Source organism: Panthera leo, chromosome B1 (assembly GCF_018350215.1).
Source record: "Panthera leo isolate Ple1 chromosome B1, P.leo_Ple1_pat1.1, whole genome shotgun sequence".
NCBI lineage: Eukaryota > Metazoa > Chordata > Mammalia > Carnivora > Felidae > Panthera > Panthera leo.
Window position 1 is genome coordinate 48,839,572 of NC_056682.1, and position 21,089 is coordinate 48,860,660.

At 53.0% G+C, this 21,089-nt stretch overlaps 1 protein-coding gene across 1 annotated transcript in view; it reads left to right on the forward strand.

Moving 5' to 3' along the window:
• The first annotated feature begins 534 nt into the window (after window positions 1–534).
• LOC122218367 (L-gulonolactone oxidase) overlaps window positions 535–21,089 on the forward strand; it is a 34,373-nt gene continuing 13,818 nt past the window's right edge. The window contains exons 1-7 of the mRNA XM_042936668.1: window positions 535–555; window positions 785–962; window positions 1,191–1,384; window positions 4,169–4,294; window positions 6,218–6,312; window positions 10,754–10,844; window positions 14,521–14,706. Of these exons, the coding sequence (XP_042792602.1) occupies window positions 535–555; window positions 785–962; window positions 1,191–1,384; window positions 4,169–4,294; window positions 6,218–6,312; window positions 10,754–10,844; window positions 14,521–14,706 (891 nt within the window). The remainder of the gene's footprint in view (window positions 556–784; window positions 963–1,190; window positions 1,385–4,168; window positions 4,295–6,217; window positions 6,313–10,753; window positions 10,845–14,520; window positions 14,707–21,089) is intronic.

The window sequence follows — 21,089 nt, forward strand, 5'->3', positions numbered from 1 at the left end:
AGAGCTGAGGTCAGAGCTCAAGCAGCGTCCAGGGACAGAACAGCTGCCTCTTAAACTCCTCTCTTCCACCTCGCTGCCTGAGAAGGGCCCCTGGGGCAGGGGGCAGGGGGCAGGGCCTGCGCTGCTATCTGGCTATCTGTCCGGGTGGAGCTTGTCGCAACACTGTTTACCCACCTTTGCCGCCCGAAGCCCCTCGGTATGCAGTAGATACAGAGTCAGCCCTGTGCTCGGAGGCCGGAGGCCGCTGTGCTTTCCGCTCCGGACCGTCGCCCCACCTCGCCTCTGCACGCTGCTGCCCTGTGCTCTGTTCCCGGAGGGAGCCTCAGTCTGCCAAGGCCACCGACCCACCGCCGGAGCCATGGTAGGATCGCACGGCACAGCCCGTCAGCCCAGCAGGGCTGCATTCAGGCTGGGCCCACGGGCCAGACGTGGGAGGACAGAATTAGGTCAAGTCTAGGGCCTGGGGGAGGCCATGGGGACCCTCTTGCATTGGACTTGAGGCTCTAGGGGCGGCACTGGGGTCTTGTGGAAAGCATGGAAGAGACGGAGGCCTGGGTCGGACTCTAGTGTCTTCATTTGATTGCTGTGTGTGTTTGGGGAAGTTACCTCACCTCTCTGGGCTTCAGTTTCTGCTCCTGAAAATAGGAGTAGTATTACCGATTTTGTGGCATTATTGTAAGGTCTAAATAAGGTACCACGTGTACGGATCTTGTACAGTGCTCGGGACACAGCTCATATCCAACATGTGGGAGTCTTATCCCCAGAGCTCCCTGCTTTGGTTTAGAGGCCAGAAAGGCTGCAGTGGAGTCCGCCAGACTTGGCCCTTCTTGGTGGGAGAAGCCTCATAGGAGAGCTGAAGGCCAGCTCCAAGTCCTTCTTGGGCCACCAGGCCCACTCGCGCAACCCCTTCCCCAGTGTCCCTGCTGGACCGGAGTACGCCTTCTGCCGGGTCCCTCAGAGAGGTGCCCGGGACGGAGTGGGGGGAGGGGCAGGGGCCCTGAGTCCTGCTTTTTCGGGCTCCACCCCCCAGCCCCATCGTTTCTGCTAAGAATGGACAGCGTCCTCTGTGTGCTCTGCCCGCGTGGCCATGAGGGGTCAAGGGAGAGAACAAACAGGAAGTCCCGCAGCTTCAGAGCTTCCGACGTCCGTTTAATCTTCCCACCGGCCCCTGGCTCAGCGCCCCGCCCCAGCCTCCCATCCTGCATTGGCGGGAGCCCGGGATGGCCGTCGGGGCAGCGCGCGGCCACATGTCTGTGATGACCCAGCTCTTTTCCTGTCGCAGGTCCATGGGTACAAAGGAGTCAAGTTCCAAAACTGGGCTAGGACCTACGGCTGTTGCCCAGAAATGTACTACCAGCCCACGTCCGTGGAGGAGGTCAGAGAGGTGAGTGTCCCTGCCCCAGACAGGAAGTTGGGTCGCCCTGCCCCCACCCCCACCTCAGAGCTGCCGGCCAGGAGACAGCTCCATGAAGCCTGAAAATTTCCGGGCTCCTGGCCCCCACTCCCCTGCTACAGCTCCACGTTACATCTTCCCGTGCCACCAATGGCTGCCAGCATTTCATTTCCAGCTCAGATCTCTTCTCTGGCCGCAGACTCACATGTGACCTCTCTCGTTGTGTGTCTCAAGGTCATCACAGGCTTACGTGCCCCAGACTACATTTCCAGTGCTTTGAGTCTCTTGTGTTGTGGACTCCACCCTCTTCTACCCCTGTCTCTGCATGGGGCGCCTGGGAAGCCAGGAAGTGGGTCACTGTCTTTTCTTTACCCTTATCCGCAGTCAGCAAGTCTTGCCCCAGAAGCTTCCAGAACCCATCCCCTTCTCTTCAGCACCATTGCCAATCTCCATGCCCACTCCGCCATCCCTTCCTCACTCACCATGACCTGCGGCGGCCATGGCCCTGGTCTCCCTGCCTCAATTCTCACGTCCTTTGAATGCACTTTCCACCTCACCAGAAGTAATTTTCTTAAAATGTAAGTTGGACTGGGCTACTCTCTGCTTAAATCCCTTCACAGGCTCACTGGTTAATGTTTATTTATTTATTTTTGAGAGAGAGGGAGAACACAAGTGGGAGAGGGGGAGAGAGAAAGGGACACACAGAATCCGAAGCAGACTTCAGGCTCTGAGCTGTCAGAACAGGGCCTGAAGCACGGCTCGAACCCATGAACCCTGAGCTCATGATCTGAGCCAAAGCTGGATGCTTAACCAACTGAGCCACCCAGGAGCCCCCACAGGCTCTCTATTATTTGTGGAGTAAAAGCCTAACTTGACTCCCCAAGGCCATGCATCACCTGGCCTTGGTTCATTCTTTGTTCATAAGACAAACTGAACTTTTTCCTACCCCAGGGCCTTTGCACTTGCTGTTCCCACTGCCAGAATGCCTATCCCTTCACTTTTCACATGACTAACTCCTTTTCCTCCTTTAGGGCTCAGGGTAAACTTCAGCTCCTCAGTGGATTCCCAGACCACCTCACCACTGTCCCCAGCGGTCTCTGTCTCAGCTCCTTGTTTCTTTCCTTCATTGCATATTCCTAACTTGCAATTACTTTGTCGACTTGAACATGTTCATGCTTCTGGTTCTCCTTCTCATAAGGATGTACGACCATGCTTGGCTTGTTTCCCATTGTATCCTCAGCACCCGGCACTGTCCCTCGCCACAGAAAGCACTTAAATCATTGTTGAATGAATGAATGAATGAATGGACCAGACCCAAACCGTAGAGACCCTTAAAGGCTTGCACCTCAGTCAAGCATGCATGCAACTAGCTCCAGAGGATGCAGGTGCCGCTCCACCAGCGCCAGTAGGGTACCGAGGAGGGAGGAGTTCACTCTGTGTGCGCGTGTGTGCGAGTGTGTGCACGGGCGTGTGTGTGGGGGCGCACTCGGAGAACAGCAGTCTGGACGATACAGTCCCCGTGAAGTGACCCTAAGTCAGAACGCTGTGCTGCATATCTAGTCTCTCTTCAATTCCATGCTCTCCTGAGACATGGTGATTATTATCTCCATTTCACAGATGGATAGACTGAGGCTACCAGAGGTTTTGTCGTTTTCCCATATTAATAAACATCAGAGCCAGGAGTCCCACAGGGATTGTCTGATTCAAAGCCTCCAGCTTCTCACGCAGAGGAAGAGCACTGAGCAAGAGAAAGTGAGGAACATGCCCGGGGAGCCATCAGAAGCGGCAGAGACGGGGACCCAAGTGCCTGGAGGGGATGAGTGGGCGGAGGGCAGAAGAGCAAGGCTGGGAAGGCAGGATTAGAGGACCTTGAATGCCGAGGCAACTGGCTTTCCTCTGAGCTGAGGGAAATGTTGGAGGTATGCTGATATGGCCATAAATCAAGGCCGTTCTAAGCTGTGCTGGCCCACACAACTGTGAATTCCTAACAGGCTGAGGCTGCTGCAGGCTGACATTTCCCCGGAGGGCTAGTAGGGTCAAGTGAAAATAAAAATTGGCGGTGTGGCCAAGGGGGCTCACAGAGGATGGTGTTAAACAGATTTCTTTACTGTAGAGCTTGTAGTCTTAAACACGCCATGTACGCGGTGGGTGGAGAAAGGAGCTAGGGAGGACAGAACCCTTCCCAGTCTCACTTGCTCATGGAACCCCTTGTGGTACACGCTGTGAGTAAGGCCAGTGTTCTGGGTAGCAGATGTGAGGTTTTGGAGCAGGGATGTGAGGGTAAAAGGGAATGGATTCATGTAAGTGATACCATGCATTTGTTAATTAATTTATTCATTCCGTGATCACTAGAGACGAGGGCTGGGCCCGGGAGAGACACAGTTACAAAGTCAAAGGAAGCCACTTTCACCCCAGCAGCCTTCATTCCAGTCTGGGAGGCCGCTGAGCCCCTGTAGGCCAGGATGAGGAGCTGGGACCTTACTCTGAAGGCACTGGGGCGCCCTCAGAAGGCTTCGTGCTGGCAAAGAGTGTGATCGGGTGTGCCCACCGAGGAGCTCCCAGCCGCAGCAGGGAAGGGGCATGGGAGTCCCACCTTAGCATGATTCCGCTCTGCGTGCCGCTCACTTCCTGGCTCTTCACCCTGGCTCTCTTTCCCGGACTGGACCGCACAGCGGCCTCCAGCCGGGCAGGGGCCTTGGCAGCCTGGGCGGCCCACACCCCTGCAGGCCCTGCCAGGTCTCTGGCCCCCGGCTGACTCCAGCATTGCCTCGGCAGGTGCTGGCCCTGGCCAGGCAGCAGAACAAGCGGGTGAAGGTGGTGGGAGGTGGCCACTCACCCTCGGACATCGCCTGCACCGATGGCTTCATGATCCACATGGGCAAGATGAACCGGGTGCTGCAGGTACTCAGAGCCCTCGACTTCCCCCAGCCTCAGCCTCCCTCCCAGACCTTGGGCAGAAACTCCTTAGCCTCTGCCCCCAGGCCCGATCCCCTCCCTGCCCCTGAGTCCAAAGTGACACCCCAATTTCTGACCTGCCCACCATCACCCCTCCCCGGAGCCCTCCCTGGACTCGCTCAGGCTTCTTGGCAGCTGTATGCGCCTCCTTGTGGCCACAGAGAGAATGTTCGTCTACTTCCTCCTGCCAGTGCCTCCTCTCTGCTTCTCTAGAACAAAAATGGCAAATCAGATCCCCAAAGGTGGACTCACAGTCCCAGACCGGAAGGATTTACATCTAGCTAGTTTTACACATGGGGAAACAAGATCAGGGAGGGCAAGTGACTTGCCTAGGGTTACACAGCCAATCAGTAGCAGAGCTGGGCACAAACTCAGGGGTCTGACACCAGCGCTGTGCTGGGATGCTGTCCATGCATTTCGGCCAGCACTTCTCAGGCACCTGCCAGGAAGTGGAGGCCAGACAGGTACCCTGCACATCAGCAGGACTCCTCTTCTCTCCTGACAGGGCCGGCTCCCCTGAGCTGTAGTTTTTGCCAAATAACCTCCGCCCCCCCGCCCCCCGCTGCCCCCCAGCCCTGCTGGCCGAAGTTCTAGGTTTCTCTCTATTATTTATTTCTTTGCTCAGGCTGACAGTCTCCACCCCATAGAAAATGTTCTGGTCAAGATGTCAGTCATGGCAGTAATGAACTCTGATTGCTAATTAGTGAGGATTGGGCTCCAACAATTGATTTTGCCCAGCTCTGTGCTCAGGGTCAGTCAAATGAGCTTGGGATTTGGAGTCCCACAGATGTAAATTCTCCTTTCAGTGCCACCGATGCTTGTGTCACCTTGGGTGAGCAACTTAAAGTCCCTGAACTTCGGTCTCCTCCCTGGGAAAGCAGAGTCTGCTCCCACTTCCCAGGGCTGCCAGGGGTCTTCTAGAACCCTTCTTGTGCGTGGCAGGGAACTTCTGTCCCCTTCCAGGCCTCAGTCTTTGCCTAAGACCTCCCCGGTGAGAATAAGTGGAGAATTGGGACTCCATCTGGTAGAATCAAGCCCTTGTAGGAATAGGCCCTCCTTAGTTGGTGATTATGCACGACCATCCAGGAATCCTACCTTCTGGTCCAGGTGGGGCAGGGTTGGGAGTAAGTGGAGTTATGGCAGTGACCTTGAGTGAACCCCTTCTTTTCCCTGCTCTTTATTTTCTCCCCTGTGGGAAGAAGGGGTTACACAGAATACACTAGTCCCCCCATTATCTGTGGTTTCTTTTCCGCGGTTTCAGAGGTCAACCACCCTCTGAAAGCAGATGATCTGCCTTTTGACATATTATCAGAAGGCCAACAGTCACCTAATCCTAGGTCACAATTCCTAAGTCCTTTATCTCACTTAATCTCATCATCACGTAGGCATTGTATCATCTCACATCCTTACAAGACAAAAAAGGCTGAGGACAGTACAAAAAGATATTTTAAGAGAGACAGAAGCCACATTCACGTAACGTTTTTTACAATATATTGTCATAATTGTTCTATATTATCTTTAGTTATTGTTGTTACTCTCTTACTGTGCATAATTTATAAATTGAACTTTATCATAGGTAAACATATGGGGAAAATATGGCATATGTAAAGTTCAGTGTTAGATGTGGCTTCAGTCATCCACTGGGGGTCTTGGAACGTATTATCCCCTGTAGATAAGGGGGGATGACTGTATTCCCACAGCCCCAGCACTCCAGGGCTCTGCCCACACCCCCTTCAGCTGCCTGCAGCAAGAGGTGACTTGAGCTGACCACAGGCAGGGACAGACGTGCTCATATTCACGGGAATGTGGTTGCTGGGTGAAGGTTGGGCGATAGCCTAGCTCATCCCAGCCTGTGCTGGTCTCTTGCAGGTGGACACAGAGAAGAAGCAGGTGACTGTGGAGGCCGGCATTCTCCTGTCTGACCTGCACCCACAGCTGGGCAAGCATGGCCTGGCCTTGTCCAAGTAAGAACGGCTCTTCCATTCCTGGTGGGCCAACACTGCCCACCACCCCTTGCCCTGGCCTTGGCCGGACACTCAAGGATCTGGCAGGAGAGGGAGAAACACTTCCCAGGGTGCATCCTCTTCCTCTGGACCCCTGTTCCTCCCCCAGGGGGTTTCTGTCTCCTCATCCCCCATGAGTTCAGGGACTCATGTGAGAATAGAAAGAAACAAGCCAAAGATGGCCAAGCATTAAGCAACAGTCTTGTAAAGGGGCAGGAAAACCATGGATTAAATTTTTTTTTGGTGGGGGGTGGGGGAGGGGAGAGCAAAAAAGGTGAATTTATTAAAGCACGGGGCCAGGATGTGTGGGCAGAAAGAGCTGCTTGTTTTTTTTTTTTTTAAGTTTATTTATTTATTTTGAGAGAAAGACAGCACGAGCGGGGAAGGGGCAGTGAGAGAGGGAGAGAGAGAGAATCCTAAGCAGGCTCCACACTGTCAGCGTAGAGCTCCAAGCAGGACTCGAACTGATGAACCATGAGATCATGACCTGAGCCCAAACCAAGAGTCGATGCTTAACTGACTGAGGCACCCAGGTGCCCCTGGATTAAATTTTTCTTAAAACTTGCAACGAACAACAGTATGGACCCAGACAGAAAAATGTGCAAAAAGCGTGGAGGAATGGGAGGGCATGCTGACTTCCTGGGGCACCTCCCTGTGGCTGCACTCCTCTCTCTGTCCGGACGAGGAGTCGGCGATGGCTCAGGTTTAAGATCAGGGGCTTTCCATTGAAATAGGTGGCAAACAAAGCCAAAGGATTGAATGTCTAAGTGTAGAACTTCAACCATTGGAAAAAGGTGACTGTATTTTGGATATACTTTCTTTGCAACCGGAAACTGCACGCATGGAAGCCTGTGGTTTGTCTTGGAGCGGGGGTTGGGGGGGGGGTGATCCGTTTGCCTTAGCTCTCTTATCACAGGCCCTGAGGCATCGCTACACCTCTTTTACTCCGGAAACCATCCTGTTCCTGCTTCTCCAAAGATCATGGCAACTCAAACATTTATGGAGCGTCTAGCATGTGCAGGTCTTGCTCAGGCCCTGAAGAGGCAAAGATGAATAAAACCCAGATCCCACTTGCAAGGATCTGCTGGCGAGGGGCACACAGACACACAAAGTGTTAAGCATAATGCAGGACGATAGGTGCAATGTCAGAGAGGTGTTTGGGACACTTCAGGGCTCTCAGGGGGCCCTGGGTTCAGCCTCGGCAGGCAGAGGACGCAGAGGACGCTGTGAGGGATGGGAATCAGCAAGCTTGTAGGAGGGGCCCCTGGACTGAGTCCTAAACGATGATCAGGAAGAAACCAGAAAGAAAGAGGAGAGGAGGGACTCAGGCAGAGGGAACGTTGTGAGCAGGAGCGGGAGGGGCGCCTGGGTGGCTCAGCCGGTTAAGGGTCTGACTCTTGATTTCGGCTCAGGTCATGATCTCACAGTTTGTGAGTTCAAGGCCCACATCGGGCTCTGCGCTGACAATGCAGAGCCTGCTTGGAATTCTCTCTCTCTCCCTCTCTCTCTCTGCCCCTCCCCTGCTCTCTCTCTCTCTCAAAATAAATAAAGTTAAAAAAAAAAAAAAAAAGAAAGAAAAACAGGTAGCACTTAAAGAGAGAGAAGTCCAAAAGGGGGAGAGTGTGGGGGGCGTGCAGGAAACTATGAGCAGATGGTGGGACAGAATCTGTGACAAGGACCACAGGAAGAGACATGGTCTATCAACTACGGGCTTTAGCTTCTGGACTCTGAAGCATCTCTGCGCCCTGCTTATAATATGTCCCTGTCCTCCCTGGGGACCCAGTCCTCCTCCAGTACTGCCCACATGGGCCCTTCTGCCACTCAGGAGTCAGGATGTCCTATCCTGCATGCCTCAGGGGAGCCTAGGTCGACAGCTGTAAGGGTGCTGTGGGAACTTCAGGAGTGTCTGTGGCCGGGGGGGTGAAGGGAAGCCCCACACTATCAGGCTGCACGCTGGGTGCTCGACAGATGAGGAATATAACCCTTTTACAGATGAAGAAACCGGGGTCTGAAGCAAAGTGGCTTACGTAGCCGGAAGGCTCTGGAACGTTCCACTGTGTGGTGAACCAGAGGAGGCAGGACAGCAGCAAGGTGGAGACCCCAGCTCTAGAAGCAGGTGGCCTGGGCGCACATCTTGCTTCAAGTTCCTTGACCCGTCTGGGCCTCAGTGTTCTCATCTAGAAAATGGGTCTTAAAGCAGGGTGCTCAGAGGACTGGATGAGTGAAAGATGCCCCACATAAGGAGCTCACTAAATGGCAGTTCTTGTTCACCTGGCTTTGTCATCTGGCTCCACAGATTCTGGAGGTGACCTTTCCCCTTGGCTTGTTATCTCCAGCCCCTCAGAGGTCAGAGTCTAATCCTTCCTTCCTTGACCCTTCTCCCTGAGGGCCTCACTTTTATCCAGTTTATTTCTCTTAACACAGGGGTCACGAGCCTGTTTCCGAACTGCTTTTTTGTCCGGTAAAGTTCATGGGGAAGAGAAGACACGTTGCAATTCGATTAACCACCCCCTTGCTGGGCATTGTTCTCAGTTTTTCACTGGTCTACCTAATGCTGTGATGAACATCTTTGAGCTATGCCTTTCCACACGTTGGAAGATGTCCCTAGGGCAGGATTCTATGGTCCTCTTTAAGATTCTGGTATTTTCAGAAGTAACCCAACTAATGTGGACAAAGAGACAAGACTAGACACAAAGGTGGTGGAGGTGGGTGGGTACGGGTAGGCTGGAAAGGGTTTTTTTGTGTTTTTTTTGTTTTGTTTTGTTTTGTTTTGTTTGTCCTTTTCCCGTTCTGCCAGGACAGCCCCCAGGTCTCATCCACAGGAAGGTCTGAGACTAGACTTTCTAATCATTAACAGCAGGTGTCCTCCAGCGTCTTTGGGAGGCAGGGCCCAGCCTGCCTCAGGGGCCCCAGGTCTGTGCTGAGAGCCAGGGCGTGTCAAATCCTCAGCCTCCCATTTTGTGTCTGCGAGAGGGTGGGCACATTGCTTTACCTTGCAGAGCCAGGTCTTCAGTATAACTGAGGGGGGCTGGGCTATTGTGAAGATATATCGTGCAGCATACAACGCACCCATTGCCTGGGCACCCAGGGGGCCCTCAGTAAACATCAGTTGCCTTCTCCTTTAAGCTAGGGCTGGGATGTCTCAGAGAACACTCTTAAGAAGTAAGAGTTTTGAACTCCTGAGCCACTCTTTTTCCTTCACCCCGAGATCTGGGCACATCTTTCTAATTCCTGCCCCCAGAGCACAGGTCTCCAGAGTGGTCCTGCTTCCCTTCAGGACCCTGGTCCTTCCTGTGCATGCACAGTTCTGGTATTATTCCTTCCAAGGCCCAGAAGTCCGGGCTGAGAGATGTGGGTTTATCATGGGGGCCCCGAGGAGCCCCTGACTCTTTTCTTTCTTTCTTTGTTTCTTTGTTTCTCTCTTTCTTTGTTTCTTTGTTTCTTTAATTTTTTAAAAAATGTTTTATTTATTTTTGAGAGAGAGAGAGATAGAGAGGGAGCAGGGGACTGGCACAGAGAGGGAGACACAGAATCCGAAGCAGGCTCCAGGCTCTGAGTTGTCAGCACAGAGCCCGACACGGGGCTCGAACTCACGGACCGCGAGATCATGACCTGAGCTGAAGTCGGACACTCAACCGACTGAGCCACCCGGGCGCCCCGTCTTTCTTTCTTTTTTAATGTTTATTTATTGTTGAAAGAGAGAGATAGAGAGCGAGCAGGGGAGGGGCAGAGAGAGAGGGAGACAGAATCCCAAGCAGGTTCTGCACTGTCAGCACAGAGCCCAAAGTGGGGCTCGAACTCATGACCTGAGCTGAAATCAAGAGTCCGGAGGCTTTAACTGACTGAGCCACCCAGACGCCCCCCCCCCATCCCCCCACCACTGACAGTTTCTGAGCCTGGAGGTGATACAGTCTCCTCCCCCTCCTTTCCTGACAGCTCAGGGCTGCTCACACCTTCCTGGGACAGCTGTGTGAGCTGTTTGAACCAGCTCACTCCCTCAGGGACTTCACAGGCCTTGACAGTCTGGGTCTAGAGAGGTGTTAGCAGGTGCATTTGGGCCTTTGGTTGGTGAAGATCTTGTTGGCAGATGGGGGACAGAGGAAGGGGATGTTCTATGCTGCGGAAACCCCAGAGCCAGGCAGGCAGAGCTGAGTGAGCCACGCCCCTACCAGTTTCTCTAATAGGTCACTGTGATGAGAAAACTGAGGCTCAGAGAAGAGAAAGGCCAACAAGTCAGACAAGCTAAGTCATGGTACATTCGGAGCGAGAACCCGGGCAAGAGATGCATCTATTCTTCTGCTCTGAGGAGCGTCGCACTGCAACCCAGTGGAGGGGGTGGGAATTGTCTCAGGGGAGCCTGACTGGTCCCTTGTGTCCCTTTTGCCCCTCCTGTTGAGCCCAGCCTGGGAGCCGTGTCAGACGTGACTGCAGGGGGCGTCATTGGGTCCGGAACGCACAACACAGGGATCAAACATGGCATCCTACCCACCCTGGTGAGTCCCCTGCTTCTCTGCTCCACTGACTGCCGGGGACAGGGGCGGGGGGGGGGGGCGGTGAGGGGGGTGAGGGGGGTGGGGGGGAGATGGGGGATGGGATGGGGCCTCTTCACCGAAGCTCCTGGGAAATCAGGGGCTTCATGGGCAGTGTTGGCTCTGCTCCTTGTAAGCCTCAGAGCCACCCCAGCTCTCCCCCTCTGACAGATTTGGCAGGTGCCCTCCAGCCACAGTATCTCCTCTAAATCTCATTCATCCCCCACAGACACAAGTGATGAAGGAGGCACAATGCATGTTGAGGCACCCCTGCCTCTCAGGAGCCTCCTGGCCACCCTGTGGAAAAGGGCAAGCAGGGCAGGAGGTTCCATCCCCCTTGAAAGGTCTGAGCCAGGAGCCAGACAGGGCAAGAGGTCTTTCCAGGTTAGCAAGTCAGGAGGGGCCGGGACAGGGACCGAGGCCACCTGGGGTGGGGTCCAGCACATGTGGGCCTGGATCTGTACCTGACCTTTACTGAAAAGCAGGGTTTAAAAAAAAAAAAAAAGTTTTAACGTTTTATTTGTTTTTGAGAAAGACAGAGACAGAGTGCGAGCAGGGGAGGGGCAGAGAGAGAGGGAGTCACAGAATCTGAAGCAGGCTCCAGCCTCTCAGCTGTCAGCACAGAGCCCGATGCGGGGCTCGAACTCACAGACCAAGAGATCATGACCTGAGCAGAAGTCGGATTCTTAACCGACAGAGCCACCCAGTAACCCCTGAAAAGCAGTGTTTAAACTTTACAAGAATCTGGTTTGGGGAACTGGTTATGAATACAGATTGTCGACTCAGGTCTGCGTTCAAAACCTGCCTCCAGTATGTGCTCGGTATGTGCAGGGAGGCAAGCTCTTTGCTCCTCTGGACATCCCTGTTTTCATCTGTAATCTGGAGAGAATAATCCTCAACCCAGGAGGAGGATATGAGATAGCAGAAGTTAAATACATGGCCGAGCCAAGGACAGTTCGTGATTTGTGTCAGAAGCCGCCGTTTGGAGGACAAACTTTTTTAACTTTCAGTATTTAGAGGGACTTCCTAACAAGCCCGGCTGTGTGCCATGAAGCAGGCTGTGAAGTGCCATGAAGCATGGAGGCTGGTTGCTTCCCGTCAGGGGTGAAGGAGATCCCCTGTGCCCCGGGGGGGGAGGGGGGGCCCGGGTAGCTCACCATGTGTTTTCACCTGCAAGGGCTCATCCGCCCCAGGGGCCATGGGGCCTCTGGCCACTGGAGCATTATGGCTAAACACTGGGGCTTGGGTTTTGTATCCCAGTCTACCACTACTGTCTGTGTGACCTGGGTGAAGTCTCTGTCTCAGGCTACCTCAGTTTGCTCACCTGGAAAATGGGGATGGTCACAACAGCAATGCATCTGGGGTGCTTAGCAGAGGGTACACAGTTAGTGCTCAATAAATGTCAGTGGTGGGTTTTGCCTGTAGGACAGGGCTCTTTCTGGAGCTCACCCTCTGTGCTATAAAAGAAATTTCAGCATGGCTGGGGGTTGGACCACACAGATCGCTTAAGTCAGCTAGCCAGGTGTATGGCTCTCTCCTGTACGACGTGCTGAGGTAGACGGACACCCCAGCAAGCACTGTCTGAATGTGACTTCTGGGAGCTGGGTCCCCTGTGCTCCAGTCTTGGAGCAGCTCTGAGATCAGAAGAAAACAGCCCAAAGCAATTTCTAAGAGATTCACTTTGCTTTGTGTTTGTTTTCTCCAACACCGCGAGGGAAACCTAGTTCATGCTTTTCCTTAAAACATCACTTGGCTTTCTCATCACCATTGTGCACGGGTTCTGGTTGCTTTTTTCCTTCTCTGCTCCCTCTTTCTACCACAAGAGCCCCAGAGACTCCCCAGGCAGGATAGGGGCATCCGGAGGGAAGGGCGTGAGCCAGGGAAGGGAAAACACTGAGCGCCCTGTGGTAATCATGCTGCTCTCTTCCCATCGGTAAGAGCTGCTGCAGCAAAGCGTGCTGGGTTTGGTGGGACTCGATTCCCAGGTGCTTGGAGCCTTCCGTGGACATGCCATGACCTCCCCCGCCCCGAAAGCTGGGGTCCATGCCCAGGAGAGCCCAGTGGTAACGGGGCGTGACAGGCAGCACAACAGCCAACCCCCCGCCCCAGATTAGGCCACAGTCGTGGTCTGCTATCCAGGGCTGATGGCAGTTTCTAAAAAATGGTCAGCACAGTATGGAATAATTCTTAGTGGCCACAAATGAAGATGTGCTTGAGATTTACTGGCTCCTTCTCTTGGGAAGCTCAGCTGAGCAGGACCAGCCCCAGGAAAAGCAGTGGGAGAATGCTGCTGTTTTCTTTTATGCATTATGCCGATGGCAGGGGTCGGGGGAGGGGATTGACATCTTTAATGTCCACTGTATACCAGACGCTCGGCTGGAAACTTCACACAGTCTCTCTGAGATAGTTATTGCCCTCATTTTACAGGTAAGGAAACAGAGGTTGAATCACATGCCCAGGGTCACACAGCTGGTAAAGCAGTGCCTGCCTTTGTTTGATGCTGGACCCTGCTGAGGGGTTTCACTAGCCAGTTGTCATTTACAGCTCTGGGTCTTAGACAAAATCTGGTGTTTATAGAAATCATTCTGACGTCCTCACGCCTACCGATGGCCAACGCGCCCCATTTCTGCCAATTTCTCCCCTCTGGCCACAGTCTCTGCTAATTAGAATTAGTTCGGCTTTCTCTGTTCTCTCACCCTGAGCCACACATGTCGAAAGCAATTTCCACTCAAATTAGCAGGTAGCAGAGTGTGGAGAAGTACTTAAACAGCAATGAAAGAGGGTTCCTTTGGAAATGGGGCCAAGGGTGAGAGACTGGAGTTAATTATCCGTTTCTTGCTGAGTATCCCACCCTTTGCAGAAACTGACGTTTCTGACTGTGGCCAAGAATCTGGTTCCTGAGGTGAGTGGGTCCCCGAAAGAGAGGATGAACTCTCAGCTCGGCTGAGATGGTGCCCGAGAGGAGCAACAGGCAGAGAGAGGCTGCAAGGGCCCCTGGCCCCTGGGCTGTGCTGGGACAGCGGGGACAGCCCTAGCCCAGATGCACACATATCCTCCCTTCCTTTGCAAGGCACCTTTCTTTTAGTGGCTCTTAACGTCTTCTTCTTCTTTTTTTTTAATGTTTATTTATTTTGAGAGACAGTGAGCAGGGGAGGGGCAGAGAGAGAGGGAGACAGAGAATCCCAAGCAGGCTCCACACTGTCAGCACAGAGCCCAAAGCGGGGCTCGAACTCACGAAACACAGGCTGAAAGCAAGAGTCCGGCACTTAACCGACTGAGGCACCCAGGTGCCCTGCGAGGCACCGTTAACCAGCACCTCACGGCTCACTGGGGCCCTGTCTCACCTTTGATGTCCTCTGCACAGAGGGGAGCCTTGCTGCATCCCCACAGCAAACAGGCAAGGCAGTGGTGAGTTCCCGTGGAATCTCATGGAATGGATGCCCCTCCCTGCTGAGGGCCGATGCTGCCCAGACCTAGCCTTCCTTTCCCCAGTCCCCTGTGGCCAGGTGGCATTGGCCTTCAGGGGATAGGTGATACCTGGCCTCACTTCCAAGGACAAACAGGGAAGGGAGGGCCTCACCCGAAGTCTCCAGGAAATACCCACCCAGATTCTGAAGCGTGACTCTTCTCCCACCGCCAGGTGGTGGCGCTGACCCTGCTGACGGCTGATGGGACCATTCTTGAATGCTCCGAGTCCAGCAACGCGGAGGTGTTCCAGGCCGCGCGGGTGCACCTGGGCTGCCTGGGAGTCATCCTCACCATCACCCTGCAGTGTGTGCCTCAGTTCCACTTGCAGGAGATCTCCTTCCCCTCAACCCTGGACGAGGTACTGCTTTCTTGTTCGCCACCGCTCAACCTCAGGAAATAAATGGAGGATGTGGACAGGTGGGCCGTGTTCCACTGATGACCCCCTGTGGCTCTGCAGGCCCCCTGAATGGGGGAGTGGGCTGACCTTGCCAGCTCTTCCTTGGCCCAAGGATACTGTGGCCAGAACCCTTTCTGAGCAGATCGGTGAAGCTCAGAGGAACTGCAAGGGGTGACAGAGGTACGGGCGAGAAAGGAGGTTAGGTAGAGAATTGCCACAGGAGATAGGGTGCTGACTGCCCCTGGGAAGGCATTGACTCTCAAATACACTGAGCCATGAAATGTGCCCAGGATTCCCTTTATAATGGCTTCTTCCCAGCAAAGTGGGTGGGCTAACTTTCAGTCTGGCTGGGTGCCTAAGGTCATCAGATGCAGGGGATGTGGATCTAGATGATGGAGGGCAGAAAGAATGGCTTCTGATTGATAGCAATGTTTTATAAATGCATGAAAAGCATGTTTGGTTGGCTAGCTGGATGACTGGATTGGACGCATGCATGGATGGATGGATGCATGGATGGGTGGAAGGATGGATGGATGAACGGATGGACGGACAGATGGATGGACGGACAGATGGATGGATGGACGGATGGATGGACAGGTGTATGGATGGATAGATGGATGGATGGATGGATGGATGGATGGATGGATGCATGGATGGATGGAAGGATGGATGGATGAACAGATGGATGGACGGATGGATGGATGGACAGACGGATGGATGGACGTATGGATGGACAGGTGTATGGATGGATGGATGGATGGATGGATGGATGGATGCATGGATGGATGGATGGATGGATGCATGGATGGATTGACAGGTGCATGGATGGATAAGTGAGTGGATGGATGGGTGGACGGATGGATGGACAGGTGCATGGATGGATAGATGGTGGATGCATGGATGGATGGATGCATGGATGAATGGATAGCATGCAGCAGTCCTGAAATGCCTGTGGGCAGGATCTACGCCTGGTAGTCACTAAAGGACTCAAATCTACAGGTCCGAGTTCCTTGGTCTTTGAGTTCCTCCATGGTCACCTTATCATTTGATATGAGTAGACCCTCTGTACAGATGGAACAGTCAGTGATGTAGGCACTACTGATCCAACATGGTTAAGGTGGGATTTGTGATCAAATTGACCTGGCCTTGAGCGTTGGCTCTGCCACTTCTAAGCTGCGACCTTAGCCAGCCATGTAACCTTGTTAAGCTCTGGTTTCTTCATCCAAAAAGAGAGTTAATAATATCTACCTTAAAGTATTGAATTTGATGATTAAATCAGATAACACATGTAAAGTGCCTAGTTCAGTATTAAAATATTCCCCCCATGGCACCTAGTCAATGATAAAAGGGAAACATTGCTCTCTAGAACCAAAATGTCTAATGCATGAAGACCAGGAAAAAGCCTTAACTCCAGAAGGCCCCCTACTCAGAGGCATGGTGTTTGGTGGAAATTTATCCCCAGAACTCCTGGTTGGTGAGAAAGTGCTTCCATGGCTCTAAGGGGGTATAGCATGGACACCTGGAGTACCAATACTGAGCCTAATGGGACAAAATTGGCAAGTGAACTGCATGAAGCCTTGGCCCAAGAAAGTAGGGCTAGTTCTGGACAAGGACATTTCATGGAGTTGTGTGGCAGGGACAAGTTATGGCTAAGCCAGGGAGCCCCACAAGGGTCTGGCCTGCCCACATGACTCTGCCTGGAACCAGCCCAGACTCTGAGCTCTTTGGGGCCATCTTGGCCTGCCTCAAACAGCTACAATCTCTCCCAGACCAGTGCTAAATGGCAGATCTAGACCTGTTGTTCACTCCAAATAGGGTTCGAGAGTGTTCTATGTTCTGGCCAGTGCCTGGCATGTTGGTTGAGGCCTGCTGTGGGGTCGGCATTTGAGACCCGTATGACTCTAGGGCTAACTCCTAAGGCCATGGAATAACAGTCTGAGCACCCACTGCACTCTCATCTTCTCGGCCTTTCCCTTCTGTACCTCTTAGTGGGGTGACCACTCCATCCTGGTCCTGCAGCAGGATGTGGCAGGGACCCCACGGAGATACAGCTCAGGCATTCTTCTCCGGCTGCAGCTGGGCAGGCGTGGTAGCCCTTTCTTCTCCTCAGCAGACTCTAAGACAGCCTGCTTCTTCCCCCCTTGGCAGCTCCCACCTTCTGTCCTCTGTACCCCTCAAGGTTCTCTTGCCCCTAGACTGGCTGAGAAGAGAAAACAGAGCCCCCAACTTCCCTCATCCCTACTGCTTCTGAACCAAGCATTCCAGCCCTCCTCAGTTAAAGTGTTTTTAACAGACAGAGAATTATAGAAATGCACGCAGGGGTAGGTTACAAAGAGAGACCATTTTGGTCTCCACTCTGAGGTTAACCATATATGCTGACATGGCTAATGAAGCTTGGAGCTGGGGCTCCAGGAGTGACAGACTAGGCAGCCTGCTCCAGGGCTTGAAACTGAAGACATTAGCCAGGACAGATGGCCTGGCCAGGAGCTAAAGAAATAGTTCAGAACAACCATCAAGTCCAAAGGGAACCTGGCAGAGAGATGTTTGACCAGAGTCAGTACTGTGAGGGAGATTCAGAAGAGAATGACGTAGAGTAGGCGTAGCCTGGAAAGGTACCCAAGGGACTGAAATACAGAGCCAAGTCCACTTTTTTAGGGCACAAATTCAAGCGATATTTAAAGTTTATTTATTTATTTTGAAAGAGAGAGAGAGAGAGAGTAGGGGGGAGGGGCAGAGAGAGAGGGAGAGAGAGAATCCCAAGCAGGCTCCACACTGTTAGCATGGAGCCCGACACAGGGCTCAGTCCCACCAACCACGAGCTCATGACCTGGGCCAAAATCAAGAGTAGGGTGCTTAACTGACTGATCCACCCAGGTGCCCCTCAAGCGATGTTTGAGATGAGGGACCAATACGACTTGGCAGCTGAGCGTGGAGTGGTGGAATGGGAGGCAGGAGGCAGAAATGGTGGCCCTACCACCGGGGTGGAGAGTCCAGGAGGCACAGCAGGTGTGGGGAACAAGATGATGAATTTGGGGTGGGAACTCGAGTTTGAGGTGCCTCAGGTGGAGGTGTTGGAGGGCAGCTGGCTTTGCAGGTTTGGCACTCAGGCGGGAGGCGGAGGCTGGAGATACAGATTGAGGGGTTGTATTAATTTGCTAGGGCTGCAGTAACAAATAGCACAGACTGGATCAAGAGGTCTACAGGGTTGGTTCCTTGTGGGGACTCTCGCCTTGGATTACAGATGGCTGTCTTCTTGCCATGTCTCCTGTCTGTGCATATCTGTGTCTTAATCTCTTCTTCTAAGGACACTGGTCATATTGGATCAGGGCTCACCCAATGACCTCATTTAACCTTAATTACCTCTTTTACGTCCCTGTCTCCAAATGTCATCACATTCTGAGGTCCCGGGAGTTAGGACTTCAGTATGTGAATGTGAATGGGTACAATTCAGCCCAAAGTGATGGTCACCGGTCCCCTAAGTGATTGGTCGCAGGGTGGCAAGGTCACCCAGAGAGAGTGGGCTTGGGTGAGAAGGGAGTGGATGAGAGGATGGAAAGGGTGCCAAGAAGGAGACCGAGGAGGATGGGTTAGAGAGGGCTACAGAGGCAAGGGATACTGGGTGTCCAGGATGGAGCGGTCAACAAGGTTCAATGCCATGGGGAATCAGGGTGTTGACTGGTCTGGTCATCGGAAGGCTGTAGCTGACCTTGGTGAGGATGGTTCAGTGGAGTGTGAGGCAGCTTGAGGGACAGGTGAGCATCACCAACGAGGAGGGGAGATGGGCAGGACAGAGCACTTTCAAGCAGAAAGGGGCTGTAATGTGCTTTATTGTTGAATCTATTCTCCTGCCTCTCATGTAGGGCAGAACTTGTTAAGCTGAAGGTTTTGACCCAGAGATAAAGAGATGGCTTCTTTTTTGCCAGTAGGGTTGGCCCCCAGGTTCCTACCAGGATAGTGTGGCTGAGTGGATGGATGGTCTCCTAAGACCTGGTCTGTCCTCTTTTGGCTCTTCCTTTGACCCGGCTGAGATTGACTGAGACTGATTATGGCCAAGTCCTGGTTCCAGCGGAGGCTGATCTCAGGCCATCCTCCCCCTACACACTCACACAGGCATGTGCGTGCACACACACACTCTGGCTGGCCTCTGTGTCTGTCCAGAGCTCAAGAGTTTTTTTTGCCTCCAACTTATCTCAACATGGAGACTTCTAACTTGGATGTGACATCTTTGAAAATTTCAGGTGACTCTAGCCAATGCGCCACATTCTTCTCAAAGCTTCCAACTTTTTTCTTTCTTTAATGTTCATTTATTTATTTTGAGAGGGAGGGAGAGGGAGGGAGGGAGAGAGAGAGAGAGAGAGAGAGAGAGAGCATGGCAGGGGTAGAGACAGAGGGAGAGAGAGAATCCCAAGCAGACTCTGCACTGTCAGCTCAGAACCTGACGCAGGGCTAGATCTCATGAACCATGAGATTATGATCTGAGCCGAAATCAAGGGTCAGACGCTCAACCGATTGAGCCACCCAGGCACCCCCTCAACTTCTTTGATTTTGAAAGGCTGTGATGACACCTGAAGGTAGCAATTGCAGTTTCCTCCCCTAAAAGACAAAGTAGACACACACACACACACACACACACACACACACACACACAATTACACAGCAATAAACACTCAACAAGATGTAATGAAAAGGCTCCAGGGAGGGAGGCAGGGCCCCCGCGGCTGGCTGTGCTGCTACCCTGTGTGAGGTTGAGCAAATCCCTCCCATTTGGGGGGAGCCATTTTCTTTATTTTTTAAAAGTAGGGTCAAAGTCGGTGGCCCCCGAGGTCTTCTTCAGTTCTGACATTCCGGAAGTGAGTGCAGAGCTTGGACACAAAGCTGTCCCACCTCCTCGCCACCCTCTGGAGGCAGAGGGTCACCTCTGGCATCATCCGTGAGGAGAGGCATGAGCCCTGTGGGAACACCCCCACTGCTCCGACATAGACCCCAGCTCACCCCGAGAGGGCTCACGGAGCAGGACGCTGTGAGTCAGCAAGCACTCTGTGGATCCCTCCCTTTTGGCTCCCCGAGAGGCCCAGCAGCTTCTGTCATGCCCTGCCGACAGCCTTCGCCACAGTTGCAGGCCATAAACAAGGACAGAGGGTTGGTGGCATTTGCAGCCCTGTGATTTATTCCAAAGGGTGTGGGCAATAAACGGCCTCCTCTGCCATTTGCTTTTGCTCTCTCCACGCAAAGTAGCCTTTAATAAAGGGCACCTTCGAGAGGCTGTGAATACTGAGGAGGAAAAGCTAAGAGGATGTGCACATCCCCAACACAGGCATGCTGCCTTGCTCCCCTCGAAGGAAACAAGCCCACGGAGGAGGAGGAAGGATCAGAAACTCATCATTAGATCAACTTCTCCCCACTCTTGCTTGGCCTGGGATCTAATCTAAAGCTAAAAGGATTTAGATTAAGCTTTTAATCTAAAAGGATTCCTGGACTCTAAAAGGAACAATAATTGGATGTAGCCTTCAGGAGGCATGACGATTTTGACAACCATTAGGAAGACAGCGCACCCTCCTGTTCCTGCATCGGGGTACCTGCTCGTGGCTTCTTACCATTCGGGTTCATAGGAAGTTGCCCCACCTCCCCTGGGGGTGCAAACCGTGCTGCCCTGAGTGTTTGCATCTACATCGGGCCTGCACACAGCTCCCCAGCATCGTGTCCTCTCTGGGCATGGGCTTTTTCCTGATGGCCACGCCCTCCAGGTTGGCCGATCCTGGGCTCCCGAGGAGCATTCGAGAAGTGAGAGTTAGGAAGCCAGGACGAAGGAGAACAATTGCTTCTTGTACATAAAGTTAGGTGTGAAAAGCTAGTGGGGCCACCATTTTTCCTTCCCTTACATTTCTTTCCTTTCCTTTTCTCCTCTTTCCTTTCCTATATCCTGCCTTCTGTGTGGCATGTGTTTATGAAATCCCCATCATGGGCCTTCCAGCCCTGAACTTGGAACAGAACCCAAGCGGACCCATCACGAGGGGTGCGGTGTAGAAGCTGGAACATATCTCCCAAGTCAGACCACCAGGTTTGAAGCCCAGTTTCTTCACTGGCCTTCTATGAGTTTGGACAAATCTCCTCACTCCCCTGAGCTTGGATTCCTTGAGTGTGTGGTGAGGATAAGAGCTTGACTGGCCCCATGGGATTGTTGCCAGGACTCAAGGCAACACAGCAGGTGAACCCCCTGCCCTTGCTTTCTTAATGGCCTTAGTGAGAGGAACCCCCACTGGCTTTATTTCTAGAGAATGCTACCTCCTGACACCTGCTCTGTGAGTAGATCCCAGAATCTGAGTCACTGCTTGACTTTCCAGGTG